Below are 20179 nucleotides of genomic sequence, written 5' to 3' on the forward strand. Positions count from 1 at the left end.
AAGAGTCAAGATAGGATTTGCAAGATATAAGGGACATGATAAAAATTAAACTTGAAATGTGCAATTATGTACTACAGAAATTAGAAATTGTTACTCAGCATACACAAGAACAAAATAAACCAGAGGGGGAGGAATGAGAATTAAAAATTTGTGGTCTGATGGGATGATAAAAGGGAGAATGGGCATTGGTAGAAGTTACCATGAATGCCCTTTCTATCTATGCTGCAAGAGAGCCTAGGATGGGTTGACTACTTCCTATGATGTCATTTAGCTGAGTCCATACTAAGATATAAAAGCCAGCCCCCGGGAGAGACCCCAGCTTTGGCGAAAATACTTGACAGACTGAAAGGTGTCTCTGAAAGCCCAAAATAAATACAGAAATATGTCTTACCCTCTCTGGACCAATCAAGGGAGGGGCTGGGCTCTCTTGCAGCATAGATTGAAAGGGCGTTCACGGTAACTTCTACCAATGCCCATTCTCCTCCATGCTGCATCGAGAGCCCAGGATGGGACATACCAAAGCTTGCATGTCCACGGGCGAATCCTCGTCCGGTTCATCACACCGACTGTGGAAGCACTCGTTGAGGCACCCGTCTGCCAAAGGCTGCAGTCACCGAGGCAAAAGCATCCAGACGGTAGTGTCTGATGAAAGGAGACGGGGATGTCCCTGTGGCCGCACGACAAATCTCCTCCAAGGATGCTTGGGTCGCCCAGGCAGCAGAAGTGGCTGCACTTCTGATAGAGTGTGCTGTCAGACCTCAGGGAACCGGAAGGGCCGCAGCTTTGTAGGCCTGCTCAATGCAAGACCTGACCCACCTGCTAATAGTAGGAGAAGAGGCCTTGTGCCCCAAGTGAGAAGGGAAAAAGGAAACAAACATGGCTTCTGACTTCCTGAAGGAGGAAGTACGCTTAATGTATATTCTAAGAGCCCTTCTTACGTTTAGTGTGTGCCACTGCCGCTCTAAGTCATGGTGCGGGAGAGGACAGAAGTCAGGCAAAACAATGTCCTGGGACCTGTGAAACCAGGTGTTAACCTTCGGAATAAATTAGGGGTCCAGACGAAGAACAACCCTATCATCATGAAAGGAACAAAGGTCCTGTCTGATGGAAAGAACAGCAAGCTCGGAAACCCTACTGGCAGAAGTGATGGCAACAAGGAACACTACTTTCAGAGTCAGAAACGGAGACACACTGTTCTAAGGGGTTCAAAGGGAGGCTTTGTTAGGGCATTAAGGACCAAATGAAGGTCCCAGGAAGGACACCTGTGAACCACCGGAGGATGCAGGTTGGAAGCCTCTTTCACAAACCTCCTGACTAAAGGATGATGGGATAAGGAAGGAAGCGAACCCCATGAAAGGACCGAGGAGAGGGCCTCAACTTACCTGCGTAAGGTGTTGCGGCCCAAACCTTTCTCCAGCCCATGCTGAAGGAAGCTAAGAACTTCTGCCAACTGGGCTGAAGCAGGAGAAAGACCCTCCCTGAGGCACCATTGGAAAAAAGCCTTCCAGGTGGCATCATAGATGCGCCTTGTAGAAGGTTCGCGAGATGCCAGGATAGTGAGGATGACCATTTCTGGAAGATCAGCCTCCTCTAGCCACTGCCGCTCAAGTGCCACAGGGTCAGCTTGAACCACTGGGGCTCTGGGTGGAGCAGGGCCCCCTGGTGAAGGGAGATTAGATGGGCTGGGATCCTCCAAGGAAAAGCCACCGATAGGTTGACCAGGCCTGCAAATCAGGGCCTCCTTGGCCAATAGGGTGCCAGGAGGAGGAGCTCCACTCGTTCCTCCAACATCTTCCAAATTACTGCCGGAATGATGGGAAGCAGAGGAAACGCGTAGAGGAGACCCTTGGGCCATCTGCACCAAAGAGCATTGGTTCCCTCCACTCCCTGGCAAGGAAACCTGGTGAAGAATCTGGTGACTTGGGCATTTTGTAAATCAGGGTGATGAGGCAAGGAACCTATAGATTGAGAAGGGAGAAGGGCTTGAACCCTTTCCAGAGGTTGAAGAATTTTCTTGAAGGCTTCAGCCAATCCCTGCCTAATGGCCAATGAGACTACATCTTGGATATCCTCTGGTCTATGCTCAAAGGTAGAGGCAGAAGGCCAAAGGCCCGCTGCTGTGGGAGTAAAGGTGGCTTCAGGCCTAGATTGAGGAGAGGTTCGAGGCCTGGAGGGAGGGGGAGGAGCATAGGGCCCAGAAGCCTGTTGGAAATAAGGCCCAGATCTGCTTAGATCCTGAGGATCTGATTGTACTGCAAGAGCCTCAGGAGACCAGGATGGAGGATGGAAAGGTTCACAGATAACTTCTCCTCCCCTGGGAGGGCTTGGCTGGGGCCCACGGGTATCACCTGAAACATGCTGTAGTTGCACTCCCTTCTGTTGAATAGTTCTGTTGAACTGCCCCTCTAGGGCTGCATGTCTGCGCTTCTCTGCCCTCAACTCAGCCTGAGTTGCCTTCTTAGGGGCTAGAGACTTAGCTTTGATTTTAGCAGCCACCTCCCTCTGGACTGATTGGGTGCGCTGCCTAAGTCTTTTTCTCTTATTGGGCTTAAGAGACTGTTCCACTGGCGGAGAAAGCTCTGCCTGAGCCTTATCTTGCTCCGTTGGTAGAATTAAAGGTTCTTGCTGAAAGAAGCTGTTTAGAAATTTTCTATTAAGCCCTTAGGGTATAAATGGCCCGCTACACCTCGTGGTAGAAGGCTTCAATCCAAGATGGCCACTGACTACAGGAAACAGGCTGCAAGATCGAAGATTCGCTCCTTAGGCAATACAGAGCCCCAAGTGAAGTCAGCAAGGGAAAAACGCAGCAACCAGCCACACAACCAGCTGGCTTGTGCTCTTATCAGTTTGCCGATTGTTTTTACGATTGCTCAAAACCGCAGGTGTGGGGGAGGTCTACAGATGCTGCCCAGCTTGCCTGCACAGAGCTCTGGTAACGCTGCTCCCAACATTGCAGGAGAGAGAGCCCTGCTCTCCTGGAAGAGCAGCTGCCCAAATCCCTGGAAGCTGCTTGAAGCGAGGAAAAAGTACTGAAGATCGCTGATGAGTGCTATCTAACAGAACGCTTTCAGAGACACAGCTACTGACTGAAAGGAGCTGAGTCAAAAGCTGGGGTCTTTCCCAGGGGCTGGCTTTTATATTTTAGTACAGACTCAGCTAAATGACGTCATAAGAAGGAGTCAACCCATCTTGGGCTCTTGATACAGCATGGAGGTGAATGGTTTGGAAAATGGATAAAGGAAGAGGGAAAAAACAGAAAAAGGGAAGGGCAAAAGAAAAATCAAAAGAGGGAGAGAGAAAAATTTAAGAACTGGAATGAGAAATGGAGGGGAATAAGAATGGGGAAAAAAGGGAATTAAGAGAAAGGACCAGAAAATAAAGAGGAATAGGAAACCAACAAGGATGAAAAGAAAGAGTTAGAGATAATGGGTGAGAAAAAAGATAAGGAAGGAGATTTTGCAAGGTAATATGTTGTGATGTATAAGAATATATTGAAAATAGTATTTTGTAATTTATAGATGATTCATAAGATATTTGATTAAATATAATGTGGATTCTGAGAAAAATATATATATTTGTGTTATATACTAGATAGGGAAATTGATATTAAGGTAGAATGAAGGTGGTTAGCTCGAATTATTAGAGGGACAATTATATTTACAGATAAGGATTGATAAAATGACAAATATGACAGAAAAAGGTAATAAGAGAAATGACAACAGAAATGAAATGAGGATTTTAGATAACATTGTAAAAAATGATATGAGGATGTATTAATATAACATGAATTGGAACTGGATAAGATATGCTTAATACTTAACAATAATAAGGATGATGCAATATGAAACTAAACAAATATTATGAACAGGTAACTATGGTCATGTTTGTATTGAGATATGAAACCTGGAACTATACTGCTTGCCAAATGAGAATTTTTTATTTAAAAAAAAAAAAAAAAAGCAGGGAGAAAATTGAATAATGGAATTACTAGGTATGTTTAACTGATATGGTGGTAGGCATTTGGAGAGAGTTTTGAAAGGTTGAAAATAAGCATTGAAGGATTATGAATTAATGTGAAATATATGCATTGACAGATATGATTGGTATTATTAATTTTGCCTATACTAAAATGTATGATATATTGATGCCACACTGTTAATGTATTGTTGTGCATATGCAGATTGAAATAAAAAAAATTGGGGGAATTTTTTTTTATCCATGATAAATGTTTTTTTAAAAAAAAACATTCTGTTTAAATATTCAATTTTACATAGAGAAATTGTGAAGGGGTAAAAAAGTAACCAGGCTGAAGCATAAACTAATCTCGGTTTTGAATCCATTCTTGAACCCTCCATATCTACAGCCTGGGCTTTAAAGAATAAGCATTGTGACATGAAGAGTCACAGGAATTGTTCAGTGAAGGAATTCCTCAATCTATAATCAATAACTGAGGGGTATCTCCAGATAAACTCAAAATTTCAAAATTCTAATACTATTAAGAAACAAATTCAAATATGACTTAATATTTATAATATGGTTGCAAGTATTGAACGTGCAAAATATTATTAAGGAATACAAAAGAATTTCAGTGGAGTATCCAGAATTTGAATAGTGCTTCTAAAAATGAATGTTATCCCTTTAGATATTTTTCATTTAAAAATTGTAGAATATTCCTGCAAGAATCAGCTGCAGATATGAAATATACTGGGAAATGAAGAAATCCAGTATCAAATAATTTGAAACTTTAAACTTAAAACCAATTCAAATATGACTATAGAAGAAAATGTTCAGAAAAGTTGTTGTAGACAAAACCTCTAGTGGTCTAGCATTTTGTTTTCAAAATGGACAAATCAACTTAGGTAACTGCTAAAGGGTGTACAAACTGTGAAGCTTTTCAAACTGGAAATGCCTTTTTTGAATTTGAATCAGTTGATTTGTGTTGAAAACAATGTCAGGCTTAAAACACTTTCAGAAGGCCATCTTGAATGCAAATGAACAGTTTAGATTTAGAACAATTCCCCCAAAATGACTGTATTCGGATCATTTAAATCACTCAAATTTAAAATATTTTGCACTTCACTAATAGTGGCACTAAATAAAGAAGATGCCTTCATAATTTATAATTAAAATATATAAATATATATCCTGTAGTGCAATGCTGTAGTTAAGAACTGAGGACAAAAAACCTGGGTTCAAACTGCCACTCAAACACAAAACTCTATGTGAATATAGCCAGTTACTCTCAGCCTCACCAATCTCCCAGTGTAGGAATAAAATGAGGAGAGATATAATAAGCTCCAGGAATTTAAGATAAGCTGCCATGAATTCCTGGAGGAAAGGCAAAAAGCAAACAAATATTAATTTGATTGCTGAGATGAAAAATTGTATATTAAATTGGTTGTTATTGTTTTAAATCTATGTATGGTTTTGTTCTTTTTGCTAAATTGTCCATTTTAGTTCAACCATCTCCATCTTACTGAATGCTTAATGTTTTTTCTCAAGAAAAATGCCAGATATATCCTGGATTAAACAACCCAATTAATACAGCAATAGCTCAACAACATACAAACTACAATTACTTCATTACTTCATGGACATGGAACATCTCAAAATAACATTTTTGAATAACCAAGTTATTTAAACACAATCAAATAATGTATATGTACCATTTCCATAGGAAATGAAATACATTTTAAATGAGGCAATAATGAAGATTTTCAGATACTAAAAAAGGAATCTCAATAGCTTGTTTGTCTGTGCTTTTACAAATATGTCTCCAAGGACACAGCATATTTCAAACAAATAAACAACAACAAAGTATTAAGAGAATCGATTGCATCATCCATGTTATTGAGGAAACCTATCCAGTAAAAACATCATTAATATGCAGTACCATCTTTTTTAAATATTTTTTTCCTGAATCAGATTTCAATTCACCACATTCTGCAACAAGCTAATTAAATGCTGAAGTATTATTTGGATTACCATATTCACTAATATTTCTTCTAATAAGCAGATAATAAGAGACAGAACCTTAATTCATACAGTTCCATAGAGCTAGCCTCACTCTTCGCCTGACAAGTTTTTCTCCTGAAAATCTTGCTAAGACGATATTTGACTAAAGAATCAAGTCATCTATTAAACAGACAAATACATCATCACACAAAGAATACATCCTATAAAATGCATACTATGAATCACTTGCAGACTCTTTTCATGTGCCTAAAAATTAACTTCACATTTTGTAGAACAGCATGTCTCTCCTAACTAAAGTTATCTCTCTGGGTCAGCCATTGTATTAATTATTGGATGGACAGGCCAGAATATTTACAAATTTACTGATGGATATTGTCAAAAGATCAATGCAATAAATGCAACAGCATCTGCTAATAAAAACACTACTGAGAAAACGCATGTTATAAAAATTAATTCTATCAAGATAATCCTCACCTCAATTTCTTCTGATTGCATTAGGAGATCACATGGTGGTTTTACCGCTTTGGGACGGTTGACAAGCCAATATGCAATGATAGCTGCAAAGGCACCAATGCCCACCCAAGTAGAAGTTGGCAGGCTTCGGAAAAACTGGCTGAAGTCTTCAAATTCTGGAAGGCGTAAATTCCTTAGAATCTCTTGTACTTGCATTTTTTCAAAGACTGAAATGGCCCCCTCTGCAGAATCCAGAGAAGAAATAATGAAATTAAGTTGACAAGTTATCACAATTATAGAGCGGAGAAAGAATGCTCCATAAGGTTGAAGGCCAAAATTCAACTTACAATTTCAGCATAATAAATCACAGTGCAATTGTTAAAATGTTCCCAGACTTAAACCAGTTAAACAGAAGCCAAGGGGCTGACCTAAACATTACTTTTAAAATGGATTATGTGCTATTAAGTTGGTATCAAATCTTAGTGATTACATAGATTTTCTCCAGAAACTTTCAAAATAGGGATACAAGTTTCTATTCAGACATCTATTCTGACAAGACAAGAAGCAATTGATGGAAACTAACCAAGGAGAGAAGAAACCTAGAACTAAGGAGAAATTTCCTGACAGTGAGAACAATCAACTACTAGTAGAACAGCTTGCCTTCAAAAGCTGTGGGTGTTTTATGTTCTATGATTGGTCCTTTCAAACACTTCCTATGAGGTTTCAAGCCACTGTGAAGTGAGAGTCTTATTTATTTGTTTGTTAATTTATGTATTTATTGTATTTACACTACCAAATCTGGAGCAAGCTATGTTGATTTACAATATACATAAATATACAACATATATATAATTACAATTGTCAATCAATAAAAGCAATGAAGTAACGATCACATGCACCAGTATAATCAATCATAGCAATACAGCACTGCACTTCAAAAGCCCCTATCCTAACTTGGCAGCTCTAAAAGTACGGGAAAATATTCTCTGAAGATTCCCACAGTTCTCCCATATGTGGAGAATACCAAACAACCCTAACAAAAATGTGCACATCAGATGGGTTAATTCTATTCTGAGGAAATGTCCTGAATAAACCAGGGAACTAAGGAACTCCTGGGAGTTAATGCAATGACCACAATAAGGGTCACATGGTTGAAGTGGTCCTTACACACTAGCACATGGGCTTCTGCCATTTGAAACAATTGTATTTTTGTGTTCTATAAAGCATCAACCACTGACAATAAATATAAAAACCATGTGCACAAAATATAACAAAAGACAAATATATTATTAGCACTAAGGTTAAATATAAATTGTCTACCCTGGTTGAATGCTGAAAAATATGTCTGATATATCTGGTACATTCTTCACCCATATATAACAGGTCTACAAGTAATTAGAAACTTTCTTGTGTTTAATAAAAATACTATGTTTCATTAAAAAAAAGTCACCTATGTAGAAATCTGTTTAACAATCTGATGATCTCATTATCTGTTCACTGTATATAAAACAATCAACAGGTAACCCCAAAAATAAAACTAATCTTTGAAGCCCTGTTTAGTCATCAATTATTGTATTTAATTTGCAGAAAGTCCACAAATGGCTTCCAATCTCTTATAAATTTTCCAATCCAACTCTAATCAATGCCATTAATTTTACTATCTCTGCTAGTTCAGTAAATTTTAAAGTTCATTCTTCAATAGTCGACATCCCTTTTTCTTTTCAATATCTAGTGTGCAATGGCCAGTCTTTCTGATTAAAATAATATATATACTAGCTCCAGATTATTATGTGTGGTAACATCTCTCCTGTGACAACAAACTCTTACTAAGAGAGGATGCTGTCAAGCCAAATTCATTTCTTTGGTGCCATAGTCTAGATAATGTGATGTTTTTCATTTTGAATATTAAATCCTGATAAAAATACTGCAAAACAATGACAAGATATGACAGTTTTCCTAGACTGTATACTAAGTATGTAGAGTTTCAGTGTGAGAATAACTACAGAACTGTGTACAGAGAATAGTTGATAAATGTTCATTTTCAGTTTTTGAAATGATTCCTTGAAAAAAGGAAACAACAAAGGTTGTGAAGTAATTTGGTGAAATTCTTTATTATATACTTCTGAGGTGTCCTTATTTTAAACTCCTTAGATTAGGAAACAGCATGTATACATCCTTGTTGATTCTAAAATGAATTGAACTTTCTGCTGCTGTGTTTCTTTTGAGTTGAACAGAGAAAGAGAAAAAAATTAACAAAGCATAACAATCCTGTCTGTCTTTATGGCTGCCAAGAAGGACCTATCAAACGAAGGTCCTAATCTGCTGATGGAGTAGATTGAACCTCAAGGATGTCTGTCAACATCAATATTGTATTCTTTCCATCATGCTAGGCTCCACCTTCCTACATGCTAGGCTCACTTTCCTATTGCTGCATTTGCATAGTTTTTTTGCAATTAGCAAACATCAGTACTACTTATCAGTAGTTCATAGCTTCTGTTAAACATGCCTTTTGGATTCCGGTCCTGTCTACCAGTTGAAGCCTAAAAGGAATCCTTAAATAGCTTGGAGATATTAGCCTGTTTGAAGGAGCATCTTCCTCCATATGTTTTAAGCTTGGAGCTCCAAAGATTTTTTGCAGGTGCTGACCTGGGAAGATAAGGCAAGAGCTTTCTGCAAGATGCCCCAGATGTATGGAGTCTTGCCTCTCATTTCTACACTCAACCCTTCCTTTCCTAATAGTTTATTTTCAACTGAGAAATCATATAATGCAATATATGGGGCTACTGCTCCCACTTATAGAATTTATATTGTGCTTTGATGTTTTAATTATTTTATTACTGTTGAGTTTCTTCAATTGGAATTTTTACTTACAATAATTAATGGCTGACATACTGGAATCAATAAATAATAAAGATGACATGTAAATAAATTAAGCAGAGAACAGCAGAGAAATAAATGTTATTTATGCCATGCAATACTGTAACAAGCATAGGACAAGTATGCCTTCTCTCCAAACATACTACATCAAACTTATTCTTCTTCTATACATAAGTGAAAATTTAAAAGACATGTAACAAACAAAGTATAGGTGAAATCATTTCTCTGGGCTGAACCAAACTACTGGGGTTTAAATTATGATAATTAAAAATATTTCAGAAATGAATGATAAATTTAGTACTCTTTGATGGTTATCATAGAGAAATTAAGATGTAAGACATTCCGATGACAGTAGTTGTCATGTATCAGATTTATTGATGATCATCACATCAATAAATCACTCTTTATTCCAGTTTCTCAGTTTTATTTCTTTATAAGTTAAATTCCACCAAATTTTGGGAGGGGGGAGAGAGATGTGGTTTTTTTGTTTATACTTTAATTGCAGTATATCACTTCCTCCCCGCCTCTTTCTTTCTCTACTACTGGACTAATGGTTCTAAATAAAATTTATTGGTTATTCTTCATTTCTTTTATCAACCAAGGCAAGTAACTTACTCTATTTCCTATCGTTTTTTATTTAATTCTCCTTAAGGAATGTGGGTCACTTTGTTAAGAGTGAATTGCATTTATAGAGGGTGATCAAATGTCACATAGTACCTTTTTTGTTAAAATGGCCCAAGAAATAATTATTCATATAATAATACACCAGCAGAGGGACTACAATATAAAGGACCGTTCTCATTACATTTCTAAAAGTGGCCACTAAGCACAAATAAATATGCCTGATGGATGAGGTAGTAAAATATCAATAAACTTTCTTGCTGGAGAAAAAATTTGGGGACTGGCCCAGAGAAGGAAGGCCCTGAACCAAAAGCTCTTCATCCAATAATGGAACAACAAGGTAGATCACTCCCCAACCAAATCCAAAAACATGACATGAATCAAGATCTTTGATGGGGAACAGGTATGAGAAGGGAATCAGACAACTAGGCGCAGCCAGTTCACTGTCACCAGCTTGCCACCGCAAAGTCATTGCAGGTCAACTCAACACCGCCAATGTGCCACAGGGGAAACACACTGTGGGTGGCGGGAGGGAGAGCTGGGTGAACAAGTGAGCAGGCGGGCAGAATTCAGAGCAGTGGCTGGAGGCTTCCCATTTTCACATCCCCTGCTGTCACCACTGTTATGTCAAGTTCTCAGCCATTCAGAGTTCAGGCAGTTTGGCAGTGGCAGTGTTTGGGCCATTTAGTGACAGCAGCAGTGGGCAGGGTATGAGAGTGGGCGGGTGGTGGCAGCTGGGCACGCCCCATTTTCACATCCAGTGACAGAGGCAGGGGAAAATGGGATGCGTCAGCCACCGCCTCCCTGCCACCCATCCCGCCTACCACCAAATGGCCTTAACACTGCCACCACTGCTGAATGGCCTGAACTCCAAGCAGCGCAGACCTCGACAGGCCAGCAATATCAGCAATGGGGTATGGGAAAATGGGAAACCTTGGCCTCCGTGGACACCATCACCACTCTGCACTCTGCCCCACCCCCACCCCCACTTACCTGCCTGCCTAGCTCTCTCTTTGGCCACCTGCAGCAAGTTGTCCCTAACAAGAATTGGCTTTGATGAGTTGTCCCGCGGCAATTTGGCGGCAGTGAGTTAGCAGAGGCAACTTGGGGGCGGTGAGCTAGCAGCGGTGAGCTGGCCACCCCAAGTTATCTTAGAACCTAGACCCATCTGAGGAATATTAACAAGGGACACTTAGTCCAGTGCATTTTTACTATACACAATTCAAAAGTGTCAAACTGTAAATATTAATAATTAATTAGCTGTCATGAAATATCTCCTTAGCAAAGAAATAATGCAGTCTCCAGTGTCTTTCACCATACTGAATTTTAAAAGCAAGCATCCAAGGGTTTGCCTGTCATTCTGCACAGTTTGGCAGAAAACAAATCTAAAAACTTTCTATTCTGTTGTGCAACCAGCAGGCTAGATCCTTTAAATTATACTTAAGTGATACCTGGGTATCACTTTCCTGAGTAGTAGAAAAGGTATAGATGAGCAAATGCCTCTTGGGAGTAGGGCTAAATTAAATCTTATATGGATGGCTAATGATTTGATGGTGTCCCATTTTTCTTTGATGAGAACAGCGAACATTGAGAATTATGGAAAAGCAGGTGAAAGTAAAGATTTAACCATTTTCCCCAATGCAATTCAATCACTCAGCTTGTACATAACAATGTTTCTCTTTGTTACTTTGGGGTCACACAAAACTATTTTGTTTCTTTCAGCCAATTTAAAAACCACCAACAAAAGAACAAAGCTTTTCTCTAACAAATTATACGCTAGAGATCACAAGAGTAAAAATGCACAGCCAGCACCAAAACCTATTTCAAGGAAACAAATAAATCTTGTTTGGATTTACAAAGAATAAAATACATGCATAATGTTTGTGATTCCAAAAATGCACCTTTCTGAAATTCCCAGCGTTTATTTTCTCACTCCACCATTAAGGCCAACAATATTCAAATTCTACAGCAAGGGGTGAAGAGAAGACTGTTCAAAGTAATAATTTTGATTTCTTAATACTTCAGTATTACTCCAATCTTGCTTCAGTAGCCAGTACAACAAAAGTGAGGGTTTACATACATTGAGAATAGCATTGCTACTTGGGAAGTATAGGCAATCAAGCAGTGGCAAGAAAGCAATTTTCTACCTCTTTACAAACAAAACATCATCACAACTGTTTGCAGAAAACCCAAAAGAAATTTTCACAATATAAAAATAAAGAAGTTGCACAGCATTAACATGCACTTACCGTGCTTAACTGTGAAACAGCAGTCATGTACGATTACTTGAAAGGAAGACAAATCCAGTCCTGGCAGCTTTATAATATAACACTTTATAATATATCACTTTTTGCAGCAAAGGTCAACAATCCTCACTATCTCTTTGCTAATATACTTAACCTACCTAAGAAGCCTACATTAAGAAAGGTCCTTGTAGAGCTGCACCTTTTTTGCAATGCCCCTGTAGACTTTAATCCAGAAGTCAATATCACTATCAGGCCAAGGACATGTCATATCTTTCCACGCTGCCCTCTTAACTGCTCTTCAGGCTCTACTGATCCTTTTGGGGACTTGGTTTCACATAGCCACTTCAAAGTTTTTCCGATCTTTTTACATCTTGGCTATCTATTTCCCTCTTAGTTTTCTGTTCTCCTGTTGTAGTTGTAAACTGCTTTGGCTGGCTAACACCAGGACTTTTTCAATTACTTCAAGATCCAGACTTTTTTTGCAGCCTATTAAGTCTTCTACTGCTACAAGCAGCCATTCATATTCTGGCAGCATTGACTGTGCCTCACTTCTATATTCAAAACTCCCCTTTGGCCAAGCAAAGTGGAAGCTTGCGAAGTAACACCCTGTTACTATGACAGCAACCCTTTGTGTTCAGAAGCACCCACAGAGTTGTTTTTGAGAAAGACTGTGTACGATACATCCTGTAATCACACTTTCAAGATATTTCATACAACAAGGATGGTAAGATGCTTGCTTGAGCAGCTTTTCAAAAATGTGATGTGATCAAACTTTTAATCACCCCCCCTCTGCATCTGTAAATTGATTTTTTTAATTATCAAACCTGCTGTTTGAATAGGGGAAAATACAAATCTAATGTAGCTGTACTTGGATCCAATCTCCATTTACTCACTTCTCACTGGGCAATTTGGAATATGACTTCATTTTATATGAAGTATAAACAACTTGCAATTTACCTAATGCAAATATAGTCCTCTAGTCTTATTGTGTGGCTTGATTGTCAATCTTTCTGTTTTCCAATTGCAGATACTAGTAAGCTGTAGTTAGTCACCCAACTTTCCAGATACATTCAAATAATGCTTAACATGTGAGGCATGGTCCAATATGTTTAAAAGATTCCTAGCTAAAAAGACTGCTCTAAATTTATCAACAAAGTTGGTAATCTATTACATATATTGTCATTTCATAACTTGGATGGTTTTTGCAAAAGAACTGCACCCAATAATACAAAAGCATTACAGGTTGAAATATTTAATATTACCTTCTAAAAGTACTTAATGTTTTAAAAAACATTACTGTTAAAATGTTATGTCTAATAAAAAATATTAAACATAAGATAAATTAAACATAATTTATGACATATTGTACTCGCAAACAGCAATTTCTTACAATTATTTCTGTTTCACATATTTAGGGCTGCAAGCAAACAAAATAACTAGGAAGTAGATAAAAGTCATCATTTATGTCTGTAAATATCACTCAATAAGTGCCACAATAATACTAATTAAACATACTTCAATATTAACTAAATGATAACAAAACAATGCAGTTATGTATCAAGTAATAACTGAACAATATATATAAAAATAGTTTATTGTCAAATTAATAAAATATGTAAATCAGGAGGTCTCTTTTAAATAAACACATTCTGAAGTCTATTTTTATTTACAAAATAAGCAAGCAAAGTTATGGAAATCAGTTGAAAGCTATCATCAATAATCTTGTTTTAATGACAGCAAGAAAAACATTTCACAGTAGTGTTTATGACTCATCCAAACAAATAACTAAACTTTGTTATCTGAATAACAAGAGCAAAACTGCAACAATCCTTGTACCGGAGTTTGTGTAAAGCAACTATTATTTTATGCCCATGCAATCTAGAATTTATCATATATATGATTAAGCACTTGATTTTATGCCAGAGCAAGGACTTTACTGTGAGGATTTAAACTGTTATGGCAGCGTAATTAACCCTAGAATTTCTATCTACTATGTTGGTTTGCGAAAACTATCATAATGGTTTGGAAAAAAAAATAATTAAAGGCAAAAGTAGACTAAGTCTTTGATTAGACCAAAATTCACAGTGCAAAAGAATTGTTCTATAGGTTTTTATTTCATTTATCATACATAGGCATTGGAAGTTTATTAAATCTGCCATCTAATACTGCTCATGGCAAGGCATTAAAATGGGCTCTTGAAAATGTCTATTGATACTTAAGAGTGAGTATAAGTATTGTGTGGCAAAATCAGAATAACTTAGGTATGATTTCAAGAAAGACTGATACAATTTTTTTAAAAATCTCCTATGTTATAGCAAATGGCAGCACTTACATGACCTTACATATTCCCCAAAAGGGTCAGAGCTAATTAGTGCTTGGGTGGGAAAGCACCAGGGTTATGGAAAGTCTAGAAAATCAAGGGAAAAATGTACCAGAAGGAGCTAATGACAATCCACCGTTGTACACTGCTAGGAAAACTACACATTCAGGTCACCATCAGAGTCAAATTTCATTCTAAGGAGTATTTATAATTCAGTTCACTGATAGAGGTCGCAAAACGTCAATATGTTTCATGGACTGACATCACTAGACAAATTCATAGAGCTGATAAAATAAACTTTTAGTAGGCAGTCTTGAGAGCAATAACAGACCTACAAAAAGAGTGCCTGAAGCAGGTTTCTCTATTCATGGGCAATATTTTAAATAACTTGCTAGATAAAGCAGCTGGTTTAGGGAACAGATGCAGCACTTAAACTGTCCAGAAATATACTAATGAGTGTCGCTGTTAAGGAACTGGTGTCATGTCCTCCAGCATCCACTAGGTACCAGCTGAAGATAACAGTGTTTTTTTTAAAGGCAGCCCAAATACAGGAAGTCCTTGACTTACAGTTCATTTAGTAATGGTTCGAAGTTACAACAGCACTGAAAAAGTAACTTATGACCGTTTTTCACACTTGCAGCAATTGCAGCATCCCCCATGGTCACGTGATAAAAATTTGGGTGCTTGGCAATGGGTTCATATTTAAGATGGTTGCAGTGTCCCAGGGTCATGTGATCACCTTTTGTGACCTTCTGATAAGCAAAGTCAATGGGGAAAACAGATTCATTAACAACAATGTTACTAACTTCATAACTGTAGTGATTCACTTAACAACTTTGGCAAGAAAGGTTGTAAAATAGGGAAAAAATTCCCTTAACAACTGTCTCATTTAGCAACATAATTTTTGGGCTCAATGTTGGATGTAAGTTGACAACTACCTATAAATTACTATAGCCTAAATTAAAGATGATTATTACATGTGCAAAAATTGATGTATATGGTAGATACATTACTAATGAGACGCAGTGGTAAATTAGCTTTTGGTACCAAATGAGTTGAGTTCAAAGTCTTTCAGAAGGAATATATTCTAGTCAAGCTGAGTATGGAATCAGTCCATTCAGAGTAATTCAATTCCAGCCCTCAATATCTCCATTTCTCTGAATTAAAGTTTCTTTTTGTTCATTCTCATATATCATTTTAAAAAAGATTGCTTACACTTGCCTTGAGCATCCAGTTTTTTTCTACAATATAACCAAATAATAATGTGGGTGGAAGGCAACATTCAACAGAAGAAAAAAAATAAGATACTTGAAGTAATAACTTAAGATCAAAATTCAAAAGATAACATGATATAAGCACGGTCAAGTAAATAAGAATTTGAACAATATTTTATTTAGAGACCTAGTTCTTGAACAAGCCTATGACTTCAATTTCTGAACCTTCTAACAGGCATTTCTATACGGCTTTTGATGCCCTCATTCAATAAGACTACAAAATACATTAACAAGAGAGCTCCACATCCTGAGGGTCTTTCTAGAATATCTTCTGCAAACCACTCTGCTAGTGCCTAGGGAACAGGATATGGGATTGCTTGTTGACTTTAGGTTTTTGTAAAGTCTCTCAAGGTCTCCTAGCTTAGAGGCTTTGACTGTGTCTTAGAAGAGGAGTCAGCCTGGATGGATTTTGCACTGAGATTTACAAAAGGGCAGGGGAGGCGGGGAGACTGATTCATTGCTCACCTAAAAAAGTAGGTAACTCACTTTTAATTGCAAGTTTAGTTCATTGCAACCATATTTCTAAATGCTTTCATGGAAGAGGAAAAAAACCATTGATGTGTAATGCTCCTAAACACTAACTAAACAAACTAGCTTCCATTTGTCCTAGATAAAAATGCAATTGGATTAATTTTTTTTTTCAAAAGAGGCCTGAACTACTTTAGTTTGTATGGCTTCCTTCCCCCCTGTGCCATTATACAACAAAATGAAAATGAAAATACCTGAACAAATTATGCCTATGTGAATAATTCAGTAAACTAATATATTCTTCACTGGAGACATATTAATCCATATTGTAACAAAGAAACCAGAATAATACCAAAGTAAGTTCTGTTAGGTAATCTAGAAGATTTTTTTCAAGCTCAGGCTCTGCTAATAATTTGTAGGATAAATTTAAATCAGAGCACATATGAACTTGCACACATATACACATAAATCACTGTAAAAACTAAATTAGTCTAAAAATAAATACATTACATATTATTACAGTATTGTTCTTGTTCTCTCTCTCTCTCTCAATGCGAACTTTAAAAGCATGTTTTTTAAAAAAATTCTATCATTATTTTTATCTCTTCATTCCACTGATGTAGATCTTATCTGGCTAGATACCTGCAAAAGTTAACTTTGGTGTGTATCTCCGAATGGGTGGAAAGTGACTATGTCCGTATTTACCTAGATTAAGCAGGGGTCTAACACTTACAGAGGCCAAACAAACAAATTATTTTTCAGAGTTAAGGAGCAGAGGATCACAACAAAGTATAGTAAGAAAGGGCAGGAAGCTACCTTTCACTATGGTAATTAGGAAGTTAGCAGGCTAACTTTCAGCCTTCTTCCATTTTAAAGGCTCATCACATGAAGCATATTTATTGAACCTTTTAATATTCCCAGTAAAGATAAAACAAGACTTCAATATTAATGTTCAAAGATAAATAGTGTACTCATCCCAAACCTTACATTCAAGCCTATGTGTCATATACATTCAAGAACAACTTTTTCACAACCTTTATACTATGCTTTGGGGGAAATTCTCTTCTGTGCCCAATGAAACATTTGTAACAATTGGAAATAAATCTATATATAATAGAATATCCTAATTACCCCCAAGTGATTGAGTTGTTTTAGAGATGGGTGTAATTAACCTGAATAAATGATGCCTGTTAAATATTAAAAAATTAAACAGGCATCTACCTTAATATTTAAACATCACTGTATGATCTAAGTGTTACTTGTGCAATTTGGATATGTGTTGTACCTTTGCTTTCTACAAATGTTCTTTCAACATATCAACAGAAAACCAGAGTACATAGACCTGTTCTCAGGACTTTCTACCTATCATTAGTAAGCGTACCATGGGACTGTTTGATGCTCCAGATTCTATGGCAAAAGGAGTTTGGGGACAACAAGGATGCAAACATAGCACCTTTTTCAAGACTTTAATGCAGCTGCATTGTTTTCTGATAGCACACAACAGCAGCAGAGAGGGTACCCCATAATCCCAAGAAAGAAGCAGTCCAGGTACTGTTCTTATTCCTTCACAACCCATAGAATCTTTTTATAATTGCTATGCAGCTCTGATAAATAGGACAATCATAATATGTCACAGGGCCAGTCAGCCTATATTAATGTACAGAACTTCAAAATACAGCTGAAATGCACATTTTGCGGGATTTATGTTCCTGAAATGCCCACACTAAATAACTATGCTGATGATTTTGTACTGCATATTGCCACATAACAGCTTTTCTTTCTTTCTATAGTTCCTTCTGGCTCAAATAATATCTTAAAAAATGTTTAGTAGGGAATGAGGTTGCCATTTTAAGCAAATTTAACAATAGGAAAGTCCCACCTGAAATCAAGCATGTTCAATATAACAACAGTATTCTGTCTCTCATAGGGATCACATAAATTCTGGACAAATATCACAAATATGGACTGAAGGGGGATAATTCTCTTTCACTATTGCTGGAAGATAAAATAAGCTGTCTGAGACTCTGGAAATAGTAAACAGCTTTCATTTTAATCTCCATGAAGCTCTCTAGACTCCTCATCAAAGTTCATACATCGATGTTTATTACATCAGCTCACTTGATGATGCAAGTTATTACCAACTGAGTATTTGACCAGAGTAAACCATAACCTTCTGTAGAACCAGGTGTTCTTTAACCAAATCACAGTTATAATAGCCATGGCTTAGCATGCTATGTAATTCAATCATTATGTCAGCAAAGATATGCATATTCTGTTCACAATAGTTCCATCAACTTCAGTGAAAGCATTTTAGATTGCTGCTTTGGAAGACAACCAATTTCTATAAAAAACCCTATTGATTTTTATGAAAATAGAAATCCCATATTTCAATCTCACACACGCACCAATGGTGATATTCTACCGGTTCTGCCAAGCCGTTAGCAGCGATGAGCAGAGAAGACTCAACCGGTTCTCTCTGCTGCTCTGCTCTTGGGCCCACCTGCCCTCTCAGGCTCCCATACTCACCTTTATCCTCTGAATTTGAAGCGCAGCTGCTTTGCGCGGCACAGAGGAGTGCTGTGTGGCAGCTGCTGAAGCGACTGGGATCGTGCAGGCTTGCAGGAAGTGAGTTGGAACGCCTCTGCGCCTGAGCAAACGCCTCTGCGCCTGCGCAAACGCCTCTGCACCTGTGTGTTTGGCATATGTGCGCATGCAAAGTGTGTGCACATGCGCAAAGCACGCCCACCAAGTCACACCCACCAAACCAGTGGTAAAAATATTTGAATCCCATTGCTGACACACACACATAAAAAGACCTATGTTTAGTAATATATTTTGAGTTCTGTTGCATGTTTTACAAAATTGCTTGGGGAAATGAACTGTGGAAGAGCTTCCCAGCACCGTCATGCCCAATCGGATTAGTGCAGAAGGCAGATATTTGGGAATACCATTCCCTGTTCTTTCAAAAAGCTATCTGTGAAGGAGATGATGAATGGGACATTGCTTTTTTGTATTTACTTTGTATTACTTTTAAAATAATAACAGAAAAAAAAACAAAAAAAAACAAATATTGTAACAAGTGCTTAAAAATAAGTGAAAATTACAACAGAAAAAAAGATTTTTTTAAAAAAAATATAGACTATGCTGTTGCAACAAGTTACAATTCTATCTGCATTTATTTAATGCAAACATGTTTGAAATACGTACATATTTCTAATACACTTATATAATTATTAATCTACTGTATTTTGTATAAATGAGTTCAATATTTCATAATAATCCATACAAAGTCTATGTCTATAATGGATGATGAATGGTAATCTGCTCATAAAAAGAAAGTTATTCAATTCATTAAGTAAATAGGACTATCCATCTTTCCAAAGCTGCAATATTAGTAAATATAGTAAGGGCACAGAGAATACATTTATGTTGTCCAATTGTCAAGTTCCATGAACTAGGTATGTAATTTGAAAGTAAATTCTCTCCAAAACATTAGCATTTGTTTCACAGTCACATTTATACAGTCCACTACTTTCTTCAAGAACTTGAAAAGTTCAGAACTTTCTAAAAACAAGTGTTTTAAAGAAGCATTGTCCTTACTACATTTGCATCAAAATGCTGTCCTAGGTAAATCTTTTCCATTCAGACATAATGCAGTCCAATAAATTCTAAGTATTATTTTTGTTCTGTAAGTCATAATTTAAACTCTATTGACACTCCTTCTATAGACATTAAGACATTCATTATGTAGGCAATATAGGGACTTCTAATTCTTTATTCCACCCATCTCTTAACATTCACAAAAAAATTAACCTGTTATTTTAGTACCTTGGTATTTCAGAAGGTGAAAATAGCTGCTTATCCAAACAATGTAAACAGAAGTTGTAGCTATAAATACTGCCACTGAGTTACATCTTATAGATGGCATTTCCCTTCATCATCTA

General features: G+C 37.2%; 1 protein-coding gene across 8 annotated transcripts in view; it reads right to left on the bottom strand.

Annotated features, from left to right (window-relative positions):
- ACSL6 (acyl-CoA synthetase long chain family member 6) overlaps window positions 1–20179 on the bottom strand; it is a 110320-nt gene that overhangs the window by 48959 nt on the left and 41182 nt on the right. For 5 of the 8 annotated variants that reach the window (XM_087924418.1, XM_087924419.1, XM_087924415.1 and 2 more), the window contains exon 2: window positions 6451–6671. The exons of 2 other annotated variants lie outside the window; for them this stretch is intronic. In XM_087924418.1, the coding sequence (XP_087780544.1) occupies window positions 6451–6645 (195 nt within the window). In that variant the 5' untranslated portion in view covers window positions 6646–6671. Of the gene's footprint in view, window positions 1–6450; window positions 6672–12176; window positions 12524–20179 lie in introns of those variants that run through there. One more of the 8 variants, XM_087924417.1, reaches the window with a different exon arrangement.

Source organism: Pseudonaja textilis, chromosome 2 (genome assembly GCF_049901715.1).
Source record: "Pseudonaja textilis isolate UNSWEBS1 chromosome 2, rPseTex1.2, whole genome shotgun sequence".
Classification (NCBI taxonomy): Eukaryota; Metazoa; Chordata; class Lepidosauria; order Squamata; family Elapidae; genus Pseudonaja; species Pseudonaja textilis.